We start from the raw sequence: 26,287 nt of genomic DNA on the forward strand, positions 1-26,287 counted from the left end.
TCTCTCAGCTGCAGTTTCCAGTGGAAACCTCCAGCAGAGCACGGGGGTGGGGGGGGGGTAGAGGGGGAAGGAAGGAGGGAAGGCGGGGACAGAAAGCAGACCCACCCCCTCCCTGCCCCTCTCCCTGCGCAACCAGCCCTTCAACCACCCCCCACCCCTATCACTGAGATTTCTCACTTCCTCTCTTGGGGGTTGGGAAGGCACACTTTCAGCAGAAACACGGGGTCACAGCCATAGACAGTTGAAGACGGCCTCACGGGCGTACATACACACACATGTTCACAATTTAAAAGTCACCAGATCACCCTGGCCCCAGCACACACTTGTCACCGTGTGGTCACACCAGGCACCGCCACACTAAGCAGTTCTCTAACCCTCCCCACCCCCCAACCCCATCTGGTTTCTTTCTGTGTCTCTGTTCCCTGGTGTCTCCGCCTCTCCAGATCCCTGCATCTTTTTCCATCTGTCTCAGGGTCTCTGTCACAGCCTCCTTCTGTCCTGAGAGAAGGTCAGTGGAGAGGGGCCAGCTGCCAGGACCTAGGCTGACCTGCTGCCTGAGGGCAGGGCCCAAGGGTGAAGAGAGTCCAGGAGTGACCATCCAGTGTGTAGTTCTCAGCAGACTCCCTGGAGAGCCCAAGCCTTTAATGCCCTCACATCCCCAGGAAATGAGACCCAGGTATCCCCAGTTTTGGGGTTTTGTTCTTTTTTTTATTCCAACAGGGACCGGGTGTGTGGCAGGGGGAGGGATGGGGGCCCAACTGACCTCCTCCCTGGGGGGGGTCTCATAGAAATTCCGAGGTTTCTCCCCAAAAAAAAGAGAGAAAGAGAAGAGTTGAGGGGCGCCAGGGGACACCCATCTGCCCAGAAGCCCTCCCTTCCTCCAGAAGTAGGGAGGGCTGTGTCAAGTCTTGGGGAGCCTGAGCAGTCCCAGGATGGGGCTCTCCTCGCGGACTGCTTTCCGCTTCTGGAATGGCCCCGCAGTCGCCGGCCCCTGAAGTCCTCGGTTTCTGCGCTCCTGTCCGCAGTCGGGGGCGGAATGCAGGGTCCGCGGCACCCTCCGGCGAGTCCACTAGGGGGCGCAGGAAGGCTCCGGAGGCGGGCCTTGGACTTCACCGCGAGCCGAAGGCAAAATCGCGGCGTACGGAGTACCGGGGGCACAAGTCCCGTCCCTTGTCCACTGGGGAAACGGGGGCGGCCCGGGCCTAGGGCGGGCCCCGTCCCTGCAATCAGTCCGGCCGCCAGCCCGGCTCCGCCCGTGGTCACTCGTGCTCAGCCAGCTCTCGGGGGCCGGTGGGGCCTGGCCGCGGCCGGGGCGGGCTGGTGGCTTCGGCGGGGGCACCTAGGCCACGCGGGGGCGCGCCGGCCCCAGACGCCCGCAGCGCCTGGATGCGCCGACACTCCTGGCAGACGCGCACATGGGTGCAGGGCGTGGGGGCTAGGGGCCGGGCCCCGCCAGGCGGCCCCGGGTCGTCCAGGAGGCGCTGGGGGCCGCCGTGCGCGCCGCCCCCATCCCCGCCCGCGCCGGCCGAGTAGAGCTTGCCGTTGCTGAGGCGCATCTCGCGGACCGCTCGCAGCGACAGCAGGGCCCGGCTCGGGCCGCCCGGGCGCCGGCGCCGGCGGGAACGCGAAGTCTTGCGGCAAGACACCGCGTGCCGCAGCTCCTGCAGCATCTCCTGGCACACCGACACCTGTGGGCGGCGCAGGGCGGGGCGCGTGGGTCACCGTCCGACCGCCACTCCTGGACCGGCCTCCTCGTCTTCTCTCCCTCCCCCCACCCCCAGCTCCATTCCTCTTCACCGTTCCCCTCACCTCTCCCTCTCCGCCTCTCCACCCTGTCTCTCCGCTTCCCTAGCCCCTTCTATTCTCAGGGAGTCCGCCCTCGCCTCCTATCTCGGCTCCTCTCTTTCCCTTTCTTATCACTGCTGAGTCTCTGACCACCTCCTGCTTGTTTTCCATCTTCTGCCTCTCATTCATGCTACCATTACTGCAAGACATTTACTGAGCCCCAGCTGTATGCAGAGAAAAGAAAAAACAAAACAAAACAGATGGAAGTCCCTGCCCTCCTGGAGGGTGATTTCCAGCATGCAGAGACCAAAAAACCCAACCAAACAAAAGACCCAAAACCAAAAAAATAAAACAAAACAACCCCCCCAAACAACAACAAAGCTGTAAATCGAGGTAGCAGGTTAGGTGGTGATGAGTGCTTTGGGGAACAATAAGAGAGGGAAGAGAGGTGGGAGGTCATGCCATATCTGGAGTAGGGACGTTCAGGAACACTCATGGCAAAGAGGAGCTTCAGTGAGACTGAAAGGCAGTGTGGAGTGAGCCCTGGAGCCTGGGAGGAGGGCAAGCAGGTACCTCAGCAAGGACAGAGGTGCTGGGAGGTGGAGGAGAACCACCAGGGTGGCTGGACTGGGGACGCAGGGGGACAGAGGGAGAAGAGGAGGTCAGAAGAGCAATGGGGCCCCTGGGCTGCTGTGAGGGTTTGGCTTTTTCCCAGTGAGGTGGGAGGCACTGGGGAGCTTTGAGGACTGTGGTACTTTCACTATGTTGAGAACAGACTAGGAAGGCCAAGGGCAAGCCAAGGGGCAGTGGCCAAGGAGGTGAGAAGGGGCTGGATTCTGGGTATATTTTTGAGGGTGGAGCCAACAGAACTGGCTGAGATCAAGAGGAGGCTGAAGGGTAATCACACTGCGGCCTGAGCAGGCGGAATGTCGGCGGTGTCTGGTGCGTGGGCAGGAGCCCTGCACTGGCCACGTGACGTCTGGCCGTGGGCTCTCTGTCAGACATCCACAGGGAGATGTGGAGTATGGGGCCGAGTGCACAAAGCCTGGGTCCAGGGATAGGCCCCCCCGGGGGGGGCACATGGGGGGCTTAAGGCAGGTAACTTCTAGAGTCCTGTCCCCCAGTGTTCCCACCCTCCGGAATCCCCTCTGTCTTTGGATTGGGGCTGCTGTGTGACCAGCAGACTACAGCTGGTCAGCTGACTAGTCAGCTGACATTTTGGCCTCTGCTGGGTTCGCCCTTGGATCACTCGCTCTGGGGGAAGTCTGCTGCCACGGTGTGAGGACACCCCAGCAGCCCTACAGAGAGGTCCCCGTGGGAGGGACTGAGGCCTCCTGCCCCTGCCAGGGGAGTGTGTGTTCCTCCTGTTCGTTGCTCTGTCTCAGAATGTTCTGACATCTTAAAAACCTTGCTGGCCAGGGAGACTGGCTAGACAATTCTTAGGGATAGCAAAGGGCTGGGAGCCCACCTTTTATATGCAAACCAAGCAATCCCAATACCTCTGCAGCCCCCACCCCAGCCCCCCACCCACTTAACCTAATTCTCATACCCAGCTGCCCTAAATCACCCAGGACCAGGTACACACCACTAGAGACCACCCCTCTAGCCCAGAGCCTACTGACATTATCAACATCAGCCAGTTCTAAGCTGCTTTCCCTGCCGGCCTTGCCTTTTGTGCAGAAACCCCAGTGAAGCCTGTGGCCCAGGCTGTCCCCCAGCTCCAGCCCCTGACCAAACCAGCTCCAGCCCCTGACCTACCCCTGTGGCCCAGTGGGGTATGGCATGACCCCTCCTGGGAAATATAAGTAAATAAGAATCTTCTTTCAATGGCATTGGCCTCTCTGTGTCATCACTTAGTCACCTCCCTAAATCAAAATCCTGCAAGTGCATCGGGAGACAGTAGGCCACCTTGGAAGTGCACCCTCTGGCTCCAGGCAAGCCTTCGGCCAACAGCATGACCATGACCTCACTAGAGACCCTGGCAGCTAGAATCACTCAGCCAACCTGCTCCCAGACTTCTGACCCATAGAAACTGTAAACTGATGTTAAGCGTGCTTCTCGAAGCTGCTATGTCTTAGGGTGAGCTATGGTAATAAGTAACTAATACATGTCATCAGCACAGCGGTGGCCTCACAAACCATTTTGCTGGGTGGGATCACCAAGGGGCAGGAGAAAGCCAGAGAAGAGTCCAGGAAGGAGCCCTAGGGGCCCTGACAAAGGACTGGTCACAGAAGAAGGAGAAAAGTGAGGCATGAGCCCAGAGGAGAGGGTTTTAGGACTGCGATCAGCTATGCTGAAGCCTATCACTACTTCACGTATGGTGAGGCCTGAAACTCCGGCAGTGGATCCCAGTCGTGGGATGACGAGTGGTGATGAGTGGCTTCAGTGCGGAGGTGGGGACAACAGCTGGATGGGAGCATGTTCAAGAGAGAATGCAGGAGGGGGACTGAAGTAGCAGACAGATGCACTCTTTCAAGGTTGTAAGGTTAGGAGGTTAGGGGAGAAGTGGGGTGGTGTCTGGGAGGGGAAGTGGGGTCAAGAGAAATTTCTGGAACATGGGAGAGAAGACAGCATGTTTGTATGCAGGTAGCCTTGATCCAACAGAAAGGAGGAAACTGACGATGGGGGGAGGGTGCAGAGAACCACAGAGGAATGTCCTTGGCGAGAGAGGAGATGGGGGCCCAGGGGAGGGCGACTTAGTGGGAGTATGCACATTGCCTTGGAGTAACTAACCAGGTCGTGGGGAAAGCAGGCAGGTGACCAGATGTGAAGTCTGCATGCTTTCCTTGGGCTCCTTCCGCATTTCTCAGAGAAATGGAAGCGAGGTCAGCCCAGGTGAGGAGGGGGAGGGGCTGGGAGGGGAGGTGGAAGGCCACAGGAGCATGCAGGGCCAGGGGCAGGGGCAGGAGATGGAGTGTCACTGGGCAGCAGCTGAAACCAGCCTGCCATCTTCTGGCCCCACCCACCTCTCCTTTCTCCTGGCTTCACCCCCTGCCCCTCTCCACACCCTTCTCCCTCCTTCCCCCCTCATCCTCAGCTCTGTCCCTGCAGCTTTCCCGTCTCTGGCCTTCCTCCACCTGGCTCCCCTCTCCCTTCTGTCTGCCCCCACCTCTTTTGAACCCCCTCTGCCCCAGGGGTCTCTCAGGTCATGTCCCCCACCCCCCTCCCAGTCCCTTACTGCCTCTGACATTCCTCCAGGAAGGCCACAATCTCCACGCCCCTCCACCCCGGGCACACTCCCCCGCCCCCCGACCCTCTTTGCCAACCCCCTCACCTCTTCAGACTCTGCTGACCTCCTTGTGGACCATATGAATTCCATGACCGCCACGAAGACAGCAATGATGAGACCACAGATGAGCACAACAAAAATGCCACCAATGTTCTCCATGCCCAGACCTGGGGGTGGAGGGGGAAAGCCACGGAGTCGGGGCTGTGCGGGAACGGGGGCCACAGGGCTTGGGGAATGGCACGGTATGTGGGGCCGCTGACCTTTAGCTCGATGATCCTCCTCCTTGGGGCACCGGCCCCCCTCCCACCACTTGCGCTTCAGGATCTCCAGCCGGTTGTTCTCCTGAAGCTGCAGGATGGCCAAGGTGATCTCATCCCGGAATGGGGAGCCTGGACCAGACACACAAGGGGGTGACTGGCCATTGGGGCCCTGAAATGCTGCCTACCCAAATCCCTATCATGCCCTTAGCACGGCCCTTCCTCCTGCCTCCACCACACCCCCGGGTCCTCTGTCCACCTTTGAGTCTGACCACTGCTTGCCTTGACCTCCCCTGCAACCACCCTGGGCCATGCCCCCAATACACCGCATGTCACATTTGTGACGGTCCCCTCCCTGCAGCTCTCCTCACCTCCCACCCAGGCTCTTCCTAACACAGCAGCCAGAGGGACAACTTTGGAAACTGAGTCCTAGAACTTGCCTTTCTGGTGCTCAAAATTCTCCAGTGGTCCCGATGCAGAGAGAACCCGGTCCTCCCCTCAGCCTAGAGATCCTGCGTTTACTCACCCTGCCCCCGCCCCCATCCTCTGGGCTTGCAACTCTGGCCACACCAGCCTCCAGGCTGTTCCTTGAGTCCTTCAGACACAATCCCACCTTAGCACTTCTGCCTGGAATGTTCCTTCCTTCACGTCACCCAGGGCTCTACTCACATGGTACCTCAAGAGATCTCTGGTCAACTTCCAAGCACATCCCTCCCCATCAGTTGTGACCACCCGATATGGCTTTATAAAGCCAGGTGTTTACTATCTGCCTGCTGTCTGCGCACCCCCAGCAGGAGGTGGGGGGCTCGGCAGCTCCCTGGTCTGGGATCCCAGCATGCAGCACATGCCCAGCACACAGCAGGGCATCCAACAGTCCGCTCGTGAATGATTCTCTGCTGCATGGCTTCAGCCCCAGACCCCTTCTCTCCTCCCTACCCTCAGAGCCTCGCCTTAAGCCACTTTTAGGTCCCAAACACCTGACACATTTCCTACCCTGGACTCATTTCTTCATTTGCTACGGCAATTCTCAAGCCCCTGCCAGGGGCCAGGAACAAGGGCCGTGGGTGAGTGGAGGGATTACTATTTATCAGGCACCCTCTACAAGCCGGATCCTCGGTTTAGAGGCATTAATTTGAAGCCCTCCTGATCCTGGTTATTATCAGGTGTTATCACCCCTTCTTCTGGATGGGGCACGTGACATTCTTGCCCAAGGTCACGCACAGAGTCAGGGAGGGAGGTGGGATTTGAATCCAGGTCAGTGTGACTCCAGAGCCTGCCCCCCAAAGCACTGGGCTAGCCTGCTTCCCTGGCCCAGCACTTCAAGAAGCACAGAGCAGCTAAGATTTGAGGTCATTGGTTATACAGCAATAGAGAACTAACGGCAGTCAGTGGCAGAGAGATGGATTTAAAAGCCAAGATGTCAAAGTTTGCTGACAAAATTGGTGGGTTTCCAGCACTGGGCCCTGGAAAAGCAGGTTCAGGTTTTGGCAGATCCACCCATCCCTCCCTCAGACACCCCCACTTCCTCCCCCACCTTCCCTCCCTCCCTCCCTCCTCCATCCATCCTCTGTATTCTCAGTACCCCGTGAGCCAGGCTGTCGGTTCCAGGCAGAGAACATGGCCCATAAAACCAGGTCTTCACCCTCAAGGAGTCCTCAGGCCACAAGGGAAGGTGGCAGGTGTCACGGCCCATAAGCACTGGGGCTGCACCCAGTCTCACTGGGCTCTCCCAGAGGCCATGCAAGGCTGGAACTGACTGTTGCTAGACCCGTGTTTGCAGCCCAAGTGTGGAGGTTCGGGATGGTGGCACAGCCAGGAGGCCATGCAAGACATGCACGATGCACCCAGACCGCTGCAGGGAGGGCATGGCCCCGGACGCCCCCCTGCCCCGCCCCCCGCTCGTCCGGCCCTCCGGCTCCCTACCCAGCGGCATGCCGATGCCGTAGCCCTTGGTGTCGAGGAGGCCCCCGATCTGGGTGAGGTTGCAGTTGAGCCGCCGGTGGTACTCGTTCATGGTGGACTCGAGCAGGAAGGCGTAGCGGGAGTTGAGGACACGGGCAATGCCTTCCTCTGTGCTCTTGACGAACACACTGGGCTGCTTGGACTGCATGTAGTTCCACATGCGCTGGTACGTCTGGTACCGTGAGTTCTGGCCAGAGAGGGCACAAGGGGATGTCAGGGGTGGGTCTGTCCCCTCAGCCCTGTCCCCTGCCCTCTAGGAGGCTTCTCTCAACCAGAGAGTGAGCGAGGAGACCAGAGGGAGCAGAAAGAGCCAAAGGCAGAGCAGAGTGATGAGACCGTTCAAGGCCAGGTCCAAGTTATCCACACACCCACCAGCCTAGTGAGAACCCGAGGACCAAAGGCTTGGGAAGAAGGGGCCACAGTCTGTTCTCCAGCCTGTCTTCTCTCTTCCACTCCTGGGTCTGGCTTGGCCTGACACCCAGCCCTGTCTTCTCAGCATTCCCAGGCCTTACATGCAGAAGCTCAATTCCAAATTTACCCACGGCCCAGCCTGAGTCGGGAAGACCTGTGTCCCTGCCAAATAGGACAGTTTACTTCCTTCAGGCCCTGCAGGAACCTTCTGGGAAATGCCTCACCCTGCCCCAGTTACAGCCCCAAAGCTTCACAAGCCTGGGGTGGGGGGCATGCAGAGGCCAGGCTGGGGATGCCCACCCCTGCCACGACTCCCGACACCTGTCCTCCTTCTTTGATCTGAGGTCCAGACACTGCTCTACCTTTGTGCCCCACAGGCTCTCCCCAGGGCTCAGCAATTTCCCAGACCTACTTCTCTGGTCTCGCAGCTGCTCCCCAGCCTCCCAAACTGTAGCGAACGTACGTCTGACCCAGGAGGCCCTGCCCAGCCCCACCCCGGGTGGCTACGCGTGGCAGGGGCAGCAAGCCCGGGTGACTCAAAGGCCCTACCTGAAAGAAGGTCATGGTGGACCCAGCATGGATCGTGCCGTACTCAATGTTGGTCTGATCGGCCAGGTCATCGGCTGACTCCACCGGCACCTCCATGCGCTGCACGGTGAGGAAGGCGGCCAGGTTGGCCGTGTAGGAGGAGATGATGATCAAGGTGAAAGCCCACCTGAGGGGTAGAGTGAGCCACAGTCTGGAGCCGTGCCTGCCACCCTCCCACTGTGGCCATGTGCCCTGTCAGCAGAGCCCCTCAGTGACCTTGGCATCTAGAAGGCTCCGCAACTGCTGACTCGTGGGAAGGCTGGGAGAACAGATGCTGGGGCCTGACTCTCTGGGTTTAATGTTGCTTCCAGAGAGTTCCATTTCCAGAAATAAGAGAATAAGGTACCCAGAAAAAACCCTTCCACTGTGAGTAACTAGAAAACTGGACAGACTATAGAGAACTATTTAAAGACCTAGGACAATAGGCATCACAAGACTGTAATCCCTGAGGAAAAAAAAGAAAACAATGAAGTGAGACGTATCATCGCCCAGGCCGTCTGGCTGAATTTGATTTACAGGCTGCGGCGCCAGGAAGGGAAACCCAGTCTGGCACTCTCACTGAGTTGCAGACTGGAGATCAGAGAGACCAACATGGCTAGAATTTGTGGGACAGAGAATCCAAGAAGAGGGAGATGCACAGGGAGAGAAGGTTCCAGAAATCTGCTCAGAGTCCCCTTGAATCTTTGGCTGATTACCAATCTGTGTACACTTAGGGTAAAACTCCAAGAACCAGAGAAATGCTTTCAAAGACAACAATCAGGCACGCCCGGGTGGCTCAGTCGGTTAAGTGTCTGCCTTCAGTTCAGGTCATGATCTCCAAGTCTTGGGATGGAGACCCACGTAGGGCTCCCTGCTCAGTGGTGAGCCTGCTTCTCCCTCTTCCACTCACCCTGCTTGTGCTCTCACTCTCCTTCTCTCTCTGCCAAATAAATTCTTTAAAAAAAAAAAAAAGAAAGAAAAAGACAGACAACAATTCCCAGGGTTCACACAGGGCTGGGAATCCTTTGAGCTCTCTCTAGTCAGAGTAATGAGATCTCACTGAATACATGAGACATTCAGCAAAGACCCCAAAGGACAACACATTACAAACAGAGTTAAGTCAGCCCGAGAATATAAAGGCCATGCCAGAACTGCCCTCAAAGAACTGAAAAATAGGCCTGGAAAGGATCAAAATTATCCACAAGGAACTTAACTGCCTGCCAGAGAAAGTTGGAGACTCTCTAAAGTAATATATTCAACAATGTAAACAATGTAAAATTCACAATGTCTGTCATTCAGTAAAAAAATTATCAGATATGTAAATGTGCAGGGAAGGGTGCCCCTGGGTGGTGCAGTGGGTAAAGCATCTGACTCTCGGTTTCACTTCAGGTCTGAGCTCAGGGTTGTCAGATCAAGGCTCACATCGGGCTCTGGGCTCACCTTGGAGTCTACTAAAGTGTCTCTCTCCCTCTCCCTTTGGCCCTCCTCCCTCGCTCTCAAATAAATAAATAACTCTTTAAAAAAAGGAAACAAACAAAGGTGCAGGAAACAGTGAGAGACAAGTCACTCAATTGAAACAGAACCAGAACTGGGAGAATGATGGAATTAGCAGATGAGGGTATTAAAAAGCTATTATGGGTATATTCAGAATTCTCAAGGATATAAAGAAAAACTGGAATGTAGCTAGAGAGAAATATTTAGAAAAGGAGCAAATGGAATGTCCAGGGATTAAATATATGACATCTGAGTGGGAAATGTTACTGGAAGGGATTACATAGATCAGACACTGCACAGAAAAGAACAGAGAATTAGAAGACAGCAATAGAATCTATTCAAATTGAAGTCAGAGAGGGGGAAAAGTGACTGACAATAGGCACGAAGCTTGAGTGGCCTGTTGAATAGTACCAAGTGGTCTTTACCTATGTGATCGGAATCCCATAAGGAGAGAAAAGGAAGAGAATAAGAGGAAAAAGTATTTGAAGAAGTACTGGTCGAAGCTTTTTCAAATCTGATAAAAATTATAAACTGGCAGACACAAGAAACTCAATGAAACCAAAGTAGGATGAACACACATACACATAAAACCCATCGAATCACGTTACAATCAATCACTGAAAACCAGTGATAAGGAGAATATACATTTTTTCTTTTTTAGAGAGAGAATATGTGCCAGGGGCTGGGGTGGGCTGGGGGAGAGAGAGAATATTAAGCAGGCTATATGCTCAGCGCGGAGACTGACGCAGGGCAGTCTTACAACCCTGAGATCCTGACCTAAGTCAAAATCAAGAGTCAGATGCTTAACCAACTGAGCCACTCAGGATTCCCTAAAGAATATCTTAAAAGCAGCCAGAACTCTCTTTCTCTCTCTAACACAGAAATCTTTAAAAAAAAAAAAAAAAAAGTATATAGTGGGCGCCTGGGTGGCTCAGTCTTGTAAGCATCTGATTTGATTGTGGCTCACGTTGTGATCTCAGGGTCATGAGATCGAGCCCGTCAGGCTTCCTCAGTGCAGACTCTACTTAGGATTCTCTTCTTCTGCCCCTCCCTCCTGTGCTCTCTTGTTCTCTCTCTCAAATAAATAAATCTTTAAAAAAAAAAAAGGTTTTAGGGGTGTCTGGGTGTCTCAGTGGTTTAAAGCCTCTGCCTTTGGCTCAGGTCATGACCCCAGGATCCTGGGATCGAACCCCGTATCGGGCTCTCTGCTTAGTGGGGAGCCTGCTTCCTCCTCTCTCTCTGCCTGCCTCTCTGCCTACTTGCGATCTCTGTCTGTCAAATAAATAAATAAATAATCTTTTTAAAAAATAAAATGTTTTAAAAAGGTTTTATTTATTTAACACAGAGAGAGACAGCGAGAGAGGGAATTAAAGCAGGGGAAGTGGGAGAGAGAGAAGCAGGCTTCCCACTGAGCCGGGAGCCTGATGCGGGGCTCCATCCCAGGGCCCTGAGATCATGACCTGAGCTAAAGGCAGACGGTTAATGACTGAGCCACCCAGGTGCCCCTCAAATAAAGAAATCTTTAAGAAAAGAAGTGGGGTGCCTGAGTGGCTGTCAGTTAAGCATCTACCTTCGGCTCAGGTCATAACCCAAGTTTCTGGGATCGAGCTCCGCATCAGACTCTCTGCTCAGAAGGGACTCTGCTTCTCCCTCTCCCTCTGCCTACCTCTCTGCCTACTTGTGCCTCTATCTGTCAAATAAATAAATAAAATCTTATAAAGAAAATATATATATATTTTTAAAAAGCAGCCAGAAGGGATGAAAGCATACATGAAGAATCAAAATTAGAGTGACAACACACTTCTTATCAGAATCAGGAGACCATGCAACAATGTGCTGAAAGGGAAAAACAACCTGTCAATCTTATATTCTGTATCAGTCAAAAAGATCCTTCAAAGAAGGAAACACACTAGCTAATTTTTCATACAAACAAAAACTGGGAGAATTAATATATTTTTAAAGATTTTATTTATTTATTTGACAGAGAGAGATGGAGAGTGGGAACATAAGCAGGGGGAGTAGGAGAGGGAGAGGCAGGCTCTCAGCTGAACAGGGAACTGATGTGGGGCTCGATCCCAGGATCCTGGGATCACGACCTGAACCGAAGGCAGAGGTTATAGCCTCACACTGGATGTAGAGATTACTTAAAAATAAAATCTCTTTCGGGTGCCTGGGTGACTCGGTTAAGTGTCTGCCTTTGGCTCAGGTGACGATCCCAGGGTCCTAGGATCAAATCCTGCATTGGGCTCCCTGTTCTGTGGTGAGCCTGTTTCTCCCTCTCCTACCCAGCAACCCCCAACTCATGCTCTGTCTCTCTCAAATAAATAAATAAAATGTTTCCAAAAATAAAAATAAAAAACATTTACTGTTTAAACACACACACACACCTCATATGTTGTAAGGTTCATAAGATAAACAGAAGTAATACAAATGGGAGGGATGGAATGCTGCCGTAAGGATCTCCATCTTATGTGAAGTAGGGGAATGTTACTTGAAATTATTTTGTAATCAATTAAAAAGGCATATTGTAAACCCAAAGCAAGCAACTACTGAGGAAAAAATTTGTAAAAATATGCTTTATACGGCTGCCTGGGTGGTTCAGTTGTTAAGCAGCTGCCTTTGGCTCAGGTCACAATCCCAGGGTCCTGGGATCGAACCCCATATTGGGCTCCCTGCTCAGCGGGGAGCTTGCTTCTCCCTCTCCCACTCCCCCTGCTTGTGTTCCCTCTCTCACTGTCTCTCTCTCTGTCAAACAAATAAAATCTTAAAAAAAAAAAAAGTATGCTTAATAAAGTCAATAGTGGACATGAAACAGAATCCTAAAAATCTCAAATCCAAAGGAAGACAGGAAAAGAGGGAAAAGGGAGCCCAAAGAGATGGGACATATTAAAAACAAGTAGCAAGGTGACAGATTTAAGCCCAGCTGTAACAGTAATTGCATTTAACATAAGTGATCTCAACCAGGGGTTGGCAAAGGATGGCCCACGGGCCAAATCTGTCTTGCTCTTTTTGCACAACCCCCAGGCTAAGAATGGCTTTCACATTTTTAAATGTCTCAAAAGAGAATGAAAGAAGAGGCATACACTTCATGACACATGACATAGAAAAGTCAAATTTCGGTGTCAGTGTCCATAAAGTTTTATTGGAACACAGCCACACTCATTCACCAGTGTGTCCTCTCTGGCCCCTCTCACAGTACAGGGCAGAGCAGAATAGCTGTGACAGAGACCGGATGGCCAGCATAGCCTAAAATGTTTACTATCTGGCCCAATATTGAAAAAGTTTGCCAACCCCTGCTCCAAGGCCTATCTATGCTGCCTATAAGAAACCCACTTTGGGGGCGCCTGGGTGATTCAGTGGGTTAAAGCCTCTGCCTTTGGCTCGGGTCATGATCCCAGGGTCCTGGGATGGAGCCGTGCATCGGGCTCTCTGCTCAGCAGGGAGCCTGCTTCCCCTTCTCTCTCTGCCTGCCTGTGATCTGTCTGTCAAATGAATAAATAAAATCTTAAAAAAAAAAAAAAAAAAAAGAAACCCACTTAGCTTTTTCTTTTTCTTTTTTTTTTTTTTAAAAAAGATTTATTTATTTGACAGACAGAGATCACAGTAGGCAGAGAGGCAGGCAGAGAGAGAAAAGAGGGAGCAGTTTCCCTGATGAGCAGAGATCTCGACGTGGGGCTCGATCCCATGATCGTGAGATCATGACCTGAGCCAAAGGCAGAGGCTTAACCCACTGAGCCACCCAGGCACCCCAAGAAGCCCACTTTAAAGATAATGGTCCAGGTAGGTCAGAAGCAGAGGGGTAAGAAAAGATATGCTATACCGACACTAAGCATGAGAAGGCTAGGGTGGTTAGGAGACCTTGGTGGCTCCGTTGGTTAAGTGTCTGGCTTCCACTGGGCTCATGATCTCAGGGTCCTGGGATCAAGTCCCGAGTCGGGCTCTGCATTCAGTGTGGGCTCTGCTTGAGATTCTCTCTCTGCCCCTATCCTGACTCACATTCTTCCCCTCTCCTCTCTCCAGTACATAAATACATCTTAAAAAGGAAAGAAAGAAAGCTGGAGTAGCTATATTAATATCAAATAAAGGTAACTTCAGAGCAGACATGTTACCAGGAATAAAGAGAGGCATTATATAATGACGAAGGGATCAATTCATCAAGACAACATAAAAACTCTAAACATTTATGCCCCTAATTACAGAGCTTCAAAATTCATGAAGCAAAAACTTCATGTTAGAACTGAAAAGATTCCTGCACAATTACAGGTGGCTATTTCAACGCCCCTCTCTCAATAACTGACAGAGCGAGTAGACAGAAGATCGGTGGGGAGAGAGAAGCCTAAAGTAACACTAGCAGCCTCCGGGCCCTAATTGCTGTTTATAGCCCATGGCAACCACCCACGTCACAGACAGCGGTTACCAGGACAGACCCTACGCTGAGCTACAGAACAAGTCTCCATGTATTTCAAAGGAAGAAAATCCTACAGAGAACGTTCTGACCACAGTGGAACTAAACAAGAAATCAATAATACAAAGATCTCTGGAAAATCCCCAAATCCTGGCTCTCTCACTGGCTCGTCATGTGACCTTGGACTCCTCTGCCGAGCAAGGACAAGAGCAGGCTGCCCCTAACAGGGCTGTTGTCAGAGGATGGGCCGCTTGGGGCACGGCAGGGAGCCGTGGGAGGGGAGAAGAGGCACCTGCTGACCTCACCACGGAGCCCACTTGTCCTACCCTGAACCTGTCTGTTCTCCTGCCTGGCAGGTGAGAGTGGCCAGGCTGCCTGAGATGGTACAGATCTGTGGGGCAGGAAGACAGGGGCGAAGCTGGGAGGGCCTCCCAGACCAGCCCCTCCCCCAGCATTTAATCATGAAGACGGCAGCTACCCTTCACTGAGCTCACAAGCATGGTGCCGAGTTAGGCCCTGGGGCGGCGGTGGAGTGGAGGACAGAGGGATGTCGAACACAGCCCCCCAGTGAACCCGACTCACAAAGACGCAGGGTCTGACACAGCTCTCTGGAAACCAAGTCTCTTCAAAGCTACCCCAAGTGCCGATCTCACTGATCAAGACAAAACTACTCAGTGCCGGGTCCATAGCAGGGACCACCTTGACCCCAAGGGTACAAGGTGGCTGACTGGTGGTGGTGACTGTGGGGGTGGGGTGAGGACACTCACAGAGACAGAGCAAGGGGACACAGATGGGGGCCACCCTGGTAGCTCCTGGTGTTGGTGGGTGGGGGCAGGTGTCTGGCGATGCAGCCCAGTCTAAATAACAGGGAAAATCCAGTCCATCACTCCCTGAGCCTATCTCCTTGGCACATACAAGCCAACCATGGTTTTGCATGGTTCTAACAGAAACCAAAGTTTCTAGAAATGCATCTGTTGTTCAGACTGAGGAACAACTGGATGTTGTGTTTGAAACTTTGCCAAGAACCCTTCACCGTTCGGAACTCGGGTCTCTGGCAGCGGCCAGCTCACGGTTTCTGCAGCACCAAACCAAGACTCTTGGAGAAGCTGGACTGGGAAATCACCATGCTCAGGGTGGTTTGTATTAGTACAAACATACTCACTGACCAACTACTTTAAAGTGTCAAGTCTCAGGTGTTGATACAACTCTATTAAACGGTCTCACTTCTCCTCATTCCTAAGGTACCCGTTGGAAGTCGGTGTTGCCGCCTGACTCCTGCTTTCTCCCTGGAGAGGCCCTGCCGGAACACTGATGCACTGCTGTCGTGCTATCCTACCACAGATCACGTCCCTTTCTCTTCCTTGTATTGGAGTCAGACGAGTTATGGATTTGTTTTATATCACGTGTAGGGGGCACCTGGGTGGCTCAGTGGGTAAAGCCTCTGCCTTCGGCTCAGGTCATGATCTCAGGGTCCTGGGATCAAGCCCCGCATTGGGCTCTCTGCTCAGCAGGGCGCCTGCTTCCCCCTCTCTCTGCTTGCCTCTCTGCCTACTTGTGATCTCTGTCAAATAAATAAAATCTTTAAAAAAAAAAAAAAAAACATGTGTAGACAGGTGCGTAAGTACATATATTACCCTCGAATTTCATCAGGGTGGGAAAGCAGATGTTAGAAAATATTTGTCATAAAATGAAGGCACTGGGTCTGCAGGTGCTGCCACATCACCAGTGTGGAGGGAGGAGCTCGCATGAGTGAGGGCAAAGGGCAGTAGCCCCCTGGTGCAATGAAACAAAGGGTCCATAAGGCCACAAGAGCCTGGAGGTGAGGAGTTTCTAGAAGGCGGGTAGCTAATCGCGTATACTGGACGCATCCATAAAAGGGTCCTGTGTGGCCCTGGTGGAACCGGGGGTAAGGAGCCAGGCTGTGGACCAAATCTGAGGTTGCTGGGAGGGCTCGGAGGACAGGACGCCCTGAGGAGAAGTTGAGGACAATGATCAAAGTGTGGTGGCCTAGGAACCTACCTGAGGTGGACGGACCAGAGGGCAGGCAGGGCTCACAGAGCAGAAAAGAGGGAGGTGCAAGGACCATGTCGCAAGAATGGGGGGCGGGGGGGGCGCCCAGGGAGGGTGGGGCTGCGGCCGGTCAGGCAGAACCTCAGAGGCACTGACTTGGAGCTTGGAAAGGGGCCATCCCGAATGAAGCGGCCGGCTGTAGGAGGTTGTGGCCCCAACGGACCCCGAAGATGGAGGGCCCGGGAGGCGGGTTAGCGGCCCACTGGCCGCCAAGTCCCCTAGGCATTGGACTGCCGCATCATGGTGCTGGGGTCCCAGTCAGAGATTAAGAAACATCTGTTGAGACATCCGCTGACCCAGTGACTGAGCGTATGTGTGGAAGGACTGGGAGTGAAGACGGGAGTGAGCTCTGGGTCCAGGTCTCCATTACTTGTTAATGGTGATGGTACAGGCAGAGAACACCTGGCTGGGGAAGGGGCCCCTGAACGAGGGGCAGAAGGAACGTCCTGCAGAGAGGAGGTCACCGGTCGGCCACTGACCCCAGGCCTCGGCCAGATTTGTCCCAGCTGCCGTGCGCCTCCTCTAGCCTGTCTACAATGCTCATCCCTCTCTCCTGGGCATGGATGCCTCTGTTTTCACCTTTAGGACTCAGCCGAGATGGGACCTCCTCAAGGAGGCTTCCCTGAGCACCCACATACCCTACTGTTGTTGCATGTGCCCTTTGCTTTAACAGCAAGGTCTGTGTGCATCTGACACATCGTTATACTTGACGACCTCAGTAAGCTGCAGCCATGGTAGGTGGTTGGCAGAAGGAGGACCCCCACCCCCAGAGATGTGTCCATCCAAAGCCCTGCAACTTGTGAGTATGTCCCGCCAAAGGGCCTTTGCAGATATGATGAAGTTAGGGAATTTGAGATGGGGCGATTATCCCGGACTATTCGGGTGGGCCCAGTGGTATCTCAGGCCTCCTTATGTACGCAAGGAGGAGGTGAGAGCCAGAGAAAGTGGCTACAAACCGAGGAATGCAGGTGGCTTCTGGATGCTAGAAGAGTCAGGCAAACAGAACCTCCCCTAGAGCCTCCAGGAGGAGCGAGGGCTGCCCACACCTGGACTCGAGCCTAGTGAGATTTCTGCTTTCTGACCTCCAGACCCATAAGAAAATACATTTATATGGCTTTACGCCACTAAACCTGTCTTACTTGTTGCAGCAGCAATAGGAAACTAGCACAGGGTCCATGACGCTTGGAAGGATGCCAGTCCCAAGTTGTTAAAAAAAAATGTCATCGAGACTCCAAAGGTGCAAAGCCAGTGGGCCAAGCGACCTGCCAATGGCTTGCTCTATGGCAGTAAGTCCTAGTGGGGTGGGCACAACCTGACACTCACTCAACGTTAGCCTTGAGTGAGCTTTGAATGAGATGCTGTCTCAGGGCTTTGTTTAGTCCTGGGGTCAAACAGGACGTTCCTGGGTTTATTTGTTTAACTCCTTCTTCTCCGCTCCTCTGCCTCTGAGGCCGGATTCCTCACCTGAGTGCTTGGCACCAGGAGGGCCTCTTGAAGCATCTGCTGCCTGGCTGTCAAGGCATGAATTCTTGGGGATGGGGAGGAGATGAGGAAGAAATGTTCAGCAAGAAGGGGCCTGGGGAGCAGGGCAGGGCGTGGGTGGCGCTGGAGCGAGTGGCCCTGGGGAATGCCTGGTCTCAGGGCTCAGATGCATGAACCCGGGAGAATGCCGCCTCATCTAGCACGACCACAGCCCCTGAATTTTCAACAAGAGGGAGAAATCTGGATTCCTGAGTGAATCTGCCCCATTTTTAAATGCTAATTCAAATATTTAAAAAGTGGTGGGCCACACTGACATGAGTTGACCATGTCTGCTCTCCAACATGTGGCTTCTTGGAGCTCATCACAGGGATAAAGTAAGCTCTGTTCACATTACTGGGGTCCCCAAGGGACTTTGAGGGCACAGGCACCCCTGGATAGTGAAGGCTGCCCCAGGTCTCCGTGACCACCAGGGCACGGGGGTGAGCCAGCAACAGTTGGGCCAGCGACAGCCAGGCTTATGTGGTTCCAATTATAATCCTCATGTCGGAAGAAGCACTTCTGTGTAGCATCCCAGCTGAATCCTTACAACCTGACATGTGGGCATTTCTATCCCCATTTTTCAGATGAGGACACTGAGGCGTGGAGAGGGGATGTGACCTCACATCCCAAGGTCACACAGCTAGCGGCGGCAGAGCTGGGACTCAGCTCTCCCCACCCCATTCCCTGTCACACAGCTGGTGGAGGGGTACCGGAATCCACCCAGGCCTCAGAAGGGACCCTCCCCACCCAGGGCAGGACAGACAGAAGGCTGCTCACCAGACTCCACTGACACAGCGTGTGGACAGCGCCCGAGGCATGATCTCCGAGCCCTGCTGCATGAAGCCCCCCACGGGGAACCAGAGGCTGTTGCCCAGTGTGTACTGGTTCTCCAGGATGTGAGGACGCGCCCGCAGGCACGGGTGGGGGTTATACCACTCGTAGGGACTCAGCCTGTGGAGAGACATGGGAGTGAGGGATGGATGGAGCCAAGGTAGAAAGGAAATACACACAGAGAAGTAGAAAGAAACACAGAGGCACACAGACACACAGAAGAGGCAGCAAGAGATGCACAGAGAAATGCAGAGAGAAACAGAGAAGAAAGAGAGAGAATGGGAAGGGGATAGGCCCAGAGAGAGAACAGCAGAACAAAATCAGAGCCACAAGGTGGGACAGGGCACGCAGACAGAGAGGGAGAAAGGAGGGCCCAGGAGTCTGAGGCCCGGCACGGAATATCCGGGTCAGTCACAGACACCCCAGCCCAGGGCTCTTCCTAGGTAGTAGGCGGTGGACTCACCGGGCGGCCAGGAACAGGACGCAGCTGACCGCCAGGTAGGCAAGAAGCATGAAGAGCCACACAGCAGGGGAGAAGGGGTCCAGGAAGGAGAAATAGCCAGGCTTGCGGCCCTGCAGGGAGAGGGCATGAGGCCCAGAGCCTCCCCGACCCGCGTGCGTCCCCTGCCCCAGCCCTGCCAGGTGTCCATGAGCCCGAGTGGCCCCTCAGGGTCCAGCCCTCAGCCTCTGCTTCCCTTGGGGGCACAGGCGTCGGCCCCACCGCCAGCCCCCTGCCCCACCGCCAGCCCCCTGTCCCACAGCCTCCACCTGTCCGGGGAGCCGTACCATGTGCACTCGGTAGAGGATGCTGATCCCCAGGGTCATGAAGGGTTTGGAGAAGTCGATGACCTTCTCCCGCTCCGCTGTGATGGTGAATGCAGCCACAGCCAGGTCCGCCTTCTGCTGGAGGGGAAGCAAGGGGGGGGCAGAGGGGTGGGCCAGGGAGACAGACGGGCAGTTAGGGAGATATGCACAGAGAGAGTTCCCGAGAGGCCAGCAAAGAGAAAGGAGAGGGACTGAAGGGGCCAGGAGCACGCACTCGCTCCAGAACGGCATCTGGGGCCCAGAATTGGACCCCTGTTATCTCACGTCTCTGGGACAGGCTCTTGCGGCCCCTTCCCTGCCCAGCCGCTCCTCTTCATCCTGTCAAGTTCACTGTGAAGGCCCTGCCTTAAAAAACCACCATAGACCCTCTTAGCTCCCACATCCCCATCACCAGGTCCTGGGGAGAATGTGACATGGGCACTGAGATCCCAGGACACTGACCCACTCAGGTTTCTCTTCAGGCCTTGGTTTCCTCTTCTGTCTCTACGGCTCATGACATGGAACATTCACTACGCGCTGACTTTGCGCCAGGGTCCATGCTAGGTAACACTTTCTATGGATTACCTTGAGTCCTCCTTCCAACATCTCCGGGAAGGCCACTATTAGCCCCGTTTTACAGATGGAGAAACTGAATCTCAGAGAGGCAAAGACACTGGTCAGCAAAGGCAGCAGCTGGGGGCCCTTAACACAGAGATGGGACCTCGACTCTCCCGCCATCGGCTAGCACAGGTGACCTACATGTGTGCATCAAGGCACCCCCAAGACCGGACCGGCGCCCAGCTCAACCAACAGAATGACCTCAGGGGGAGCTGCAAATGGTCTCAAGGCGGAGAGGAGTGCCTGGGGTCCAGGTCTGAGGTGGCAAGGGTGGGGAGCCGGAGGGGTGGAACAGAGAGAATGGCTCACATTAGTGTCTGGTGGACATACCCAGAATCCCTTATCCAGAAGGATCATTTCACTCTAGCTCGAGGGGACTTAGCCGGCCTTTAGCTGTGGGCTGGACAGAAGACTGGGAAAAAGCCAGCACTTCGCACACCCTTCCCACTGCACTCGGCACACGTGAGCAGCGTCGGGTCACGCATATGCCACGACTGATGTGTGCACACCACGCCACATCCACACACACGGGCTGAGATACAGGCTGGCCCAGTGATATACTAGCAGCATGGGCAGAGGCAGACAGAGTTGTGCCCTCGACACAGCGTAGGGAGCAGTGGAGACACACAGGGGAGGGGTGTTCCCTCAAGGCACACATGGCCCTCAATGTGTACATACATGACAAAGCAGGCAGGGCACTAGAAAGGGCCCGGTGTGGGAATGAGGAGCCCCGGCTCTGCCCTGGGTTCTCTAGGTGACCTCAGGCAGGGACTTCCATGTCTCTGGGCCTCAGTTTGCTCATCTGCAAAATGGGGACGGGGTTGGGTGAGATGTCTCACACAGCACTTCCCCGGCGTTGGGACCCGGCTCCCAGGACACCCCTTCCAGGCATATAGACTATCCCCCACACCTCCACTGGACCCCAGAATTGACTCCAAATTCAAGCAGAGACCCATAGGGCTGAAATAAGAATAGAGGGCCCAGCTCACCGGCCCAGGGGGGACACACACTCACAGAAGCGGCGGTTACCTCATACGAGGTAACACGGGTGTGGACGCAAGTGGGGCCCAGGTCAAACAGCTACCATGGGGTGAGGGACATGGCTCCAGTCCCAGGGCAGAATGCAGAGGTGGCAAACTGTGTCAGGGGCCCAAAACACAGCTGGATCGGGGTGGGGGAGGCACACCCTTTGGAATTCCTGGAGAGTGAGAATAAGGAGCTTCTTGCCTCTTACACACTCACCACTCTTATGACTAATATGTGAACTGCCAGGAATGATGTCAGCTAATACATGACTTTGTATTGATGCACTATGACTTTGATGCACCCACAGGAGGTGCACCCCGGGAAGGCCCTTCCTAGGGGCCCGAGTCTCCCCTTCAGAAAACAGGAGGCAGCAGCTTTGCAGATGGGGATCAGGAGGGGGCTGTTTGTCCCTAGGTCAGGCTCCAGGGGCCCTCTTCCTCCCCAAAGCGCTCCCAGTACCCTTCTTCTCCATCTCTTGCTCTGCTCCCTGGCCTCCTCACCCACTCTGGGCAGCTCGTCTCAGGCCAATATCTAGGCCAAACCCACTTCTTTCCTTTCCCAAATTCTCTACCTCTCCTCCAGCAGCAAGAGCAGAGACTCTACTGCTAAAATGCACCTCAGATCTGTCCACTCCTGTCCATTCCCCCACCCCGTCCAGGCCCTGACCATCAGAGTTGCTCTCCTCATAACCACACCAGCTACCTCACCAGCCCCCCAACCATCACTCAGAACCCCATAGTCCAAATGGAAGGTCCCCTGCTTGAAAGCCCTGGGTGGCTTTGCACTACAACCTGCAACAAATCCCTTTCATGGCCAAGAGGCCCTGGTGATCTGAGACCCACCACCTGCTGGCCTCGCCTCATGCCTTTCCCCTCACCCACTCGGCTCCAGCCACAGTGGCTGCCTTTTGTTCTTTGATACAGAAGGCTCATTCCTTACCTCAGGGCCTTTGCATGTGCTCCTCCAGAGCTCTGCCTCACCATTCAAGATATAGCTCACATTTCCCTCCTTCAGCCCTCTCCACAGCAGCCTCCAGACCCCACTTACAGGGTCTTCTCTCTCATATTACCCATTACCCCATTTTATATCCTGCTTTGCACTACTGGAGATGACCCTGCCTGTTTGCTTATTCATGGACTAGCTTTCCTACTAAACTACCAGTTCCTTGTCCATCTGGTTAGAGGTGCACCCCAGAACCTACACAGGGGTTCCCAACAAACACTGCTGGATTTTGACCAAGCCTGGCCTCTCTGAGCAGCCCCCAAGGCTGCCACCATTCCCCACCATACTCCTGAGCCTCTCACCCCGTCTCACTCAGCTGCTTTCCACCCTCCACCTCAGCGAACACTGCCTTTGCATGGAGCCCCCCACTCTGCACAGAACTGGATCCCACCCACCCCGACAGGGTCCCCTGAACCCTCCCTCCTCTGTGGCACCTTCTCTAGACCTTCCCAGGCTCAATGCCCTTGGATCTACCACAGCCTTTAGCTCAGTTTGGAAAACATCTGTTTGCATCTCTGCCTCCACAGTGGAACCCGCAGAAGCAGGGCAGGCTGGAGGCACCGTGTCTGCCCCAGGGAATGAGGAACGTGCCCCCCTCCTCCAGGGGCCTCCAGAGTGACCCAGACAGACAACGCTCTCCTTCCCCATGCTTCACGGAAACGCCTGGGCCCAGAGGCTCACCCTCACACAGCACGCACCCTGTGGCCACTGTTTCAGGGCTCCCTCCACCCAGAGTAGCTCACGTTGTCCCCAGAGCAGCCCTGTCAGGGAACCATTCTTCCCATTTCGCACGTGAAGAAACGGAAGCAGAGTGGAGATAAGCTCCTGGCTTATAGCTGACCCTGTGGTTCAGAACTGGTCCCCCTCTCAGGGTTTCACCAGTCCACTGTCCCTACCCAGGCCAGCGGCATCGGCATTGGAGGACAGGGTCCAGGTCCCAGGTGCTTTGCATGTGACTAGAGGGAACAATGGGTCCTTGAAATTCTCATCAACATACAGCCAGGAAACTCAGCCCCCACCCTGTCCCCGGCTCATCGCAGGCAGAAGCCCCCACCCTGTCCCCGGGCTCATCGCAGGCAGAAGCCCCCACCCTGTCCCCGGGCTCATCGCAGGCAGAAGCCCCCCCTCCCCCCAATATCGTCCTTGACATCTCTCCACCCCTCACCGCTTCTATCTGCGCGCTCTCCTGATTCTTCCCCCAAACACTTCTGGAATCCATCGCTTCCTCCAACTTCACAGCCCTGCTCCTGCCCCTACCACCATGTCTCAGGACTGGAAAGCTCAGCCAGCCACCCAAGGGGCCCCAGAAACTACAGCCTGGGTCACAGCAGCCCTGCTTAAAGCTGGCAACAACGCCCACTCTCCTTCCGCTGTCCCCGTACTCCTCCCCCAGCCCCTTGAGGCCCATGCCGCCCAGCGTCCACCACCTGCCACATCACGAACGTGTCTGCTCCCCCAATGTGATGGTGTTAGGAGGCTGGCCTTGGGAGGTGAGGAGGAGGTCATGAGGACAGAAGCTCATGAACGGATTTAGTGCGCTTGTCCCATTCCATCCAGAAAGCAGAACCATCCTCCACCACATTCAGCACAGCAAGACGGCTGCCTGTGAACCAGGAAGAGGCCCCTCACCAGACACCAAATCTGCCGGCACCTTGATCTTGGACGTCCTCCGTCTCCAGAACAGTGAGAAATAGATTTCTGTGGTTCAGCAGGCCCCCCACCCAGTCTGCGGCATTCTGTTACAGAAGCACAAACATGCTAAAACACCCACCACCTTGTCCTGCATCCCCTCCTACTTAACAAATACTTGGGAATACCGACCCCCGACCAAGCACGGTTCTAGCTTTGGATCCAGCAGTGAAGATGAACATGAAATGGTGGGTGGCAACAAGCGCTATGAAGAAAAATAAAGCAGGGCAAAGGACTCGAGATTGCTGGAAGACGCTAGTTTGGACACACTCCCTGCTGCAGGGAGGTCTGGGGGACAAACGTGAAGGAAGGGAAGGCGGCTGGGTTCTACTCCCAGGACAACACAGGACACCACATCGCAAGGTGTGAGCAGGGGGGGAGATGATCTGGCCACCATGAGAACACACCACAGGGGCAAGAGTGAAAGCAGGGGTCTTGGGGACCAAATGAAGTCCATGGAAGTACTTGGGAGGGGGGGCAGCTGGGTAATGGTGAAAAGAAGTGGTCAGATTTGGACTTTGTTCCGAAGAGGACAAACACATCCTTAAACCCTGCAAACTCTGGTAAGGTCCTCTTAGAGCCTTTGGAACTCTCCTTCCACCTCCCCCTCCACACCCTAAATTTCCTAGTGGAGTCCCCTATTTCTTACAGAAGATTTCCCTCCACAAGGGGACGCTGACATCTAATCTCTGGAATGAAATCAGGAAAAATCCAAATGCTGAGCCATCTGTAGAAAAGATGGGGCGGAGGGGCACCTGGGTGGCTCAGTGGGTTAAAGCCTCTGCTTTGGGCACAGGTCATGATTCCAGGGTCCTGGGATCGAGCCCTGCATCGGGCTCTCTGCTCCGTGGGAGCCGGCTTCCTCCTCTCTCTGCCTGCCTCTGCCTACTTGTGATCTGTCAAATAAATAAATAAAATCTTTAAAAAAACAAACAAACAGAAACGATGGGGCGGGGAGGCTGTCTCAATCCCGAAAAGTCAGCCAACGTGCTCGCGAGTCTCCCCTGGCCCCAAACTCTACCCCAGCTCTGCGCAAACCCTGGTTCTGCTTTGCCACGAGCTCCCTGTCAGATTCTGCCAGTAGGGGGTGCCAGCGGGACGCTGCAAGGCGGCAGGAAGGTGAAGGCTTGCTCTGCTGCAGCCTTTGTCCTGGGGCAGCAGATGAATCCAGTTTGTGGCTTCCCTGCACTTGCAGAACCGGCCTCACCGAGTCCGAGTCCCACCCCCACCCCACCCGGGGAAACCCGTGCCCCCCAGCTTCCAGAAGCCAGTTTCCAGTGGTTTCTGCTCCTCTCTCTGTTCCTTTAGAACTAGGGAAGCCCCCAGTTCAGTTCCTACCTTGCCACCTCCGTGAGAGCTGGGAGTGAGAGTGTGGAAACTACAACCCTCGGGCCAAGTCCAGTGCCCGATTTTGTGAATAAAGTTTTATTGGAACACACTCTTGGCTTCTTGTTTAGGTATCGCCTACGACTGTTTTCCATCCAACAACAAAGTTGCAGCGTGGTGACAGTATGGCCCAAAGGTCGAAAATAACATCAGGCCCTTTCCAGAAAAAGTTCGCTGATCCCTGCGTTGGAGTTCAACTTTTACCCTCTTCGTTACCATGGTAATGGTAACAGCTCTTCATTCAAACATACCGCATGCCTTGTCTCCCGACAGGACCCTGACTCACACAGAGAGGACAACAGCCAGGCTGCAGGAGCGCTCAGGCCACAGCGGCCCTCACTGCTCAGTCTCCGGGAGGACCCGGCAATGAGCATTTTCTCAGGAAAACAGTGAGCCTCAGAAGACGGCACCATCTGCTCTCAAACCCCAGAGGTCTGCGCCGTGAGTCACCCCCCGGGTGCCTCTGTCTGTTTGCCACCTGCACTCTGTGTATCCCAGGATCTGCTGGGTCATCGGGCCCAGGAGGCAGATCGGCTGTGATCTGTCACAGCGCCTTGGTGTGCTCCGGGCCTCCCTCAGAGTGAAAAGCCATGTGGGGAGTTTGGTAAGTGGCCTGAAGCAGGCACACAACTTACTTCCAAATCCCTGAGCCCCACCACACGTCACCGGTACCACACACGCAGCGGCCCCTCCTCAGACGCCTGAGTTTCAGCTCCGTGAGGCCTCTTGTCTGGGTTTCTGAGTTTTCACCTTTCCAGCTCTTTCCCCGTCCCAAGGCCTCAGGAAGGTGGCTGTTTCCTGCACCCCTTACTCCAGGGTCCCTTCCTTTGCTTTCTGCGCTTTCAGTCCCGTATTTAACCACTCGACCTCTAGGTAACAGTTCTTTGTATCAAATGCGCTCTGTCCAAGTAGCTGATGTGATTCCGTTCTGGTAGCTGGTGTTGTTTTCATGTCCACTTGGACCCTGACCGGCGGAAAGTGGGCGGCTTTACTGCCAAACCCCTTAAATGTGACTTCCTGCTCACAAGATCCGATCAGTGACACTGTCCAGATCAAGCCCTCCACAGCCTAGATGACGACGGAAGGCGAGGAAATGGAAGTCACCCCGAGGCGAGACGGAAGGCTTCTGGTAGGCCTCAGAAAGCAGGCTGGAGAGAACCACGTCTGCCAGGTCAACAGCTCATGCCAGCTGCCAAGGTTGTGTTGACGTGCTCCAGGAGAGACACTTCA

The 26,287-nt window shown here is 54.6% G+C and overlaps 1 protein-coding gene across 4 annotated transcripts in view; it reads right to left on the minus strand.

Annotated features, from left to right (window-relative positions):
* Positions 1 to 686: 686 nt before the first annotated feature.
* GRIK5 (glutamate ionotropic receptor kainate type subunit 5) overlaps positions 687 to 26,287 on the minus strand; it is a 51,885-nt gene continuing 26,284 nt past the window's right edge. For 3 of the 4 annotated variants that reach the window (XM_059150985.1, XM_059150983.1, XM_059150986.1), the window contains 8 exons: positions 19,319 to 19,435; positions 18,996 to 19,105; positions 18,479 to 18,652; positions 8,194 to 8,359; positions 7,195 to 7,420; positions 5,275 to 5,403; positions 5,060 to 5,181; positions 687 to 1,688 (listed from right to left, as the gene is read on the minus strand). In XM_059150985.1, the coding sequence (XP_059006968.1) occupies positions 1,260 to 1,688; positions 5,060 to 5,181; positions 5,275 to 5,403; positions 7,195 to 7,420; positions 8,194 to 8,359; positions 18,479 to 18,652; positions 18,996 to 19,105; positions 19,319 to 19,435 (1,473 nt within the window). In that variant the 3' untranslated portion in view covers positions 687 to 1,259. The remainder of the gene's footprint in view (positions 1,689 to 5,059; positions 5,182 to 5,274; positions 5,404 to 7,194; positions 7,421 to 8,193; positions 8,360 to 18,478; positions 18,653 to 18,995; positions 19,106 to 19,318; positions 19,436 to 26,287) is intronic. The other variant, XM_059150984.1, reaches the window with a different exon arrangement.

The sequence above is a fragment of the Mustela lutreola genome, chromosome 16, assembly GCF_030435805.1.
Source record: "Mustela lutreola isolate mMusLut2 chromosome 16, mMusLut2.pri, whole genome shotgun sequence".
Classification (NCBI taxonomy): Eukaryota; Metazoa; Chordata; class Mammalia; order Carnivora; family Mustelidae; genus Mustela; species Mustela lutreola.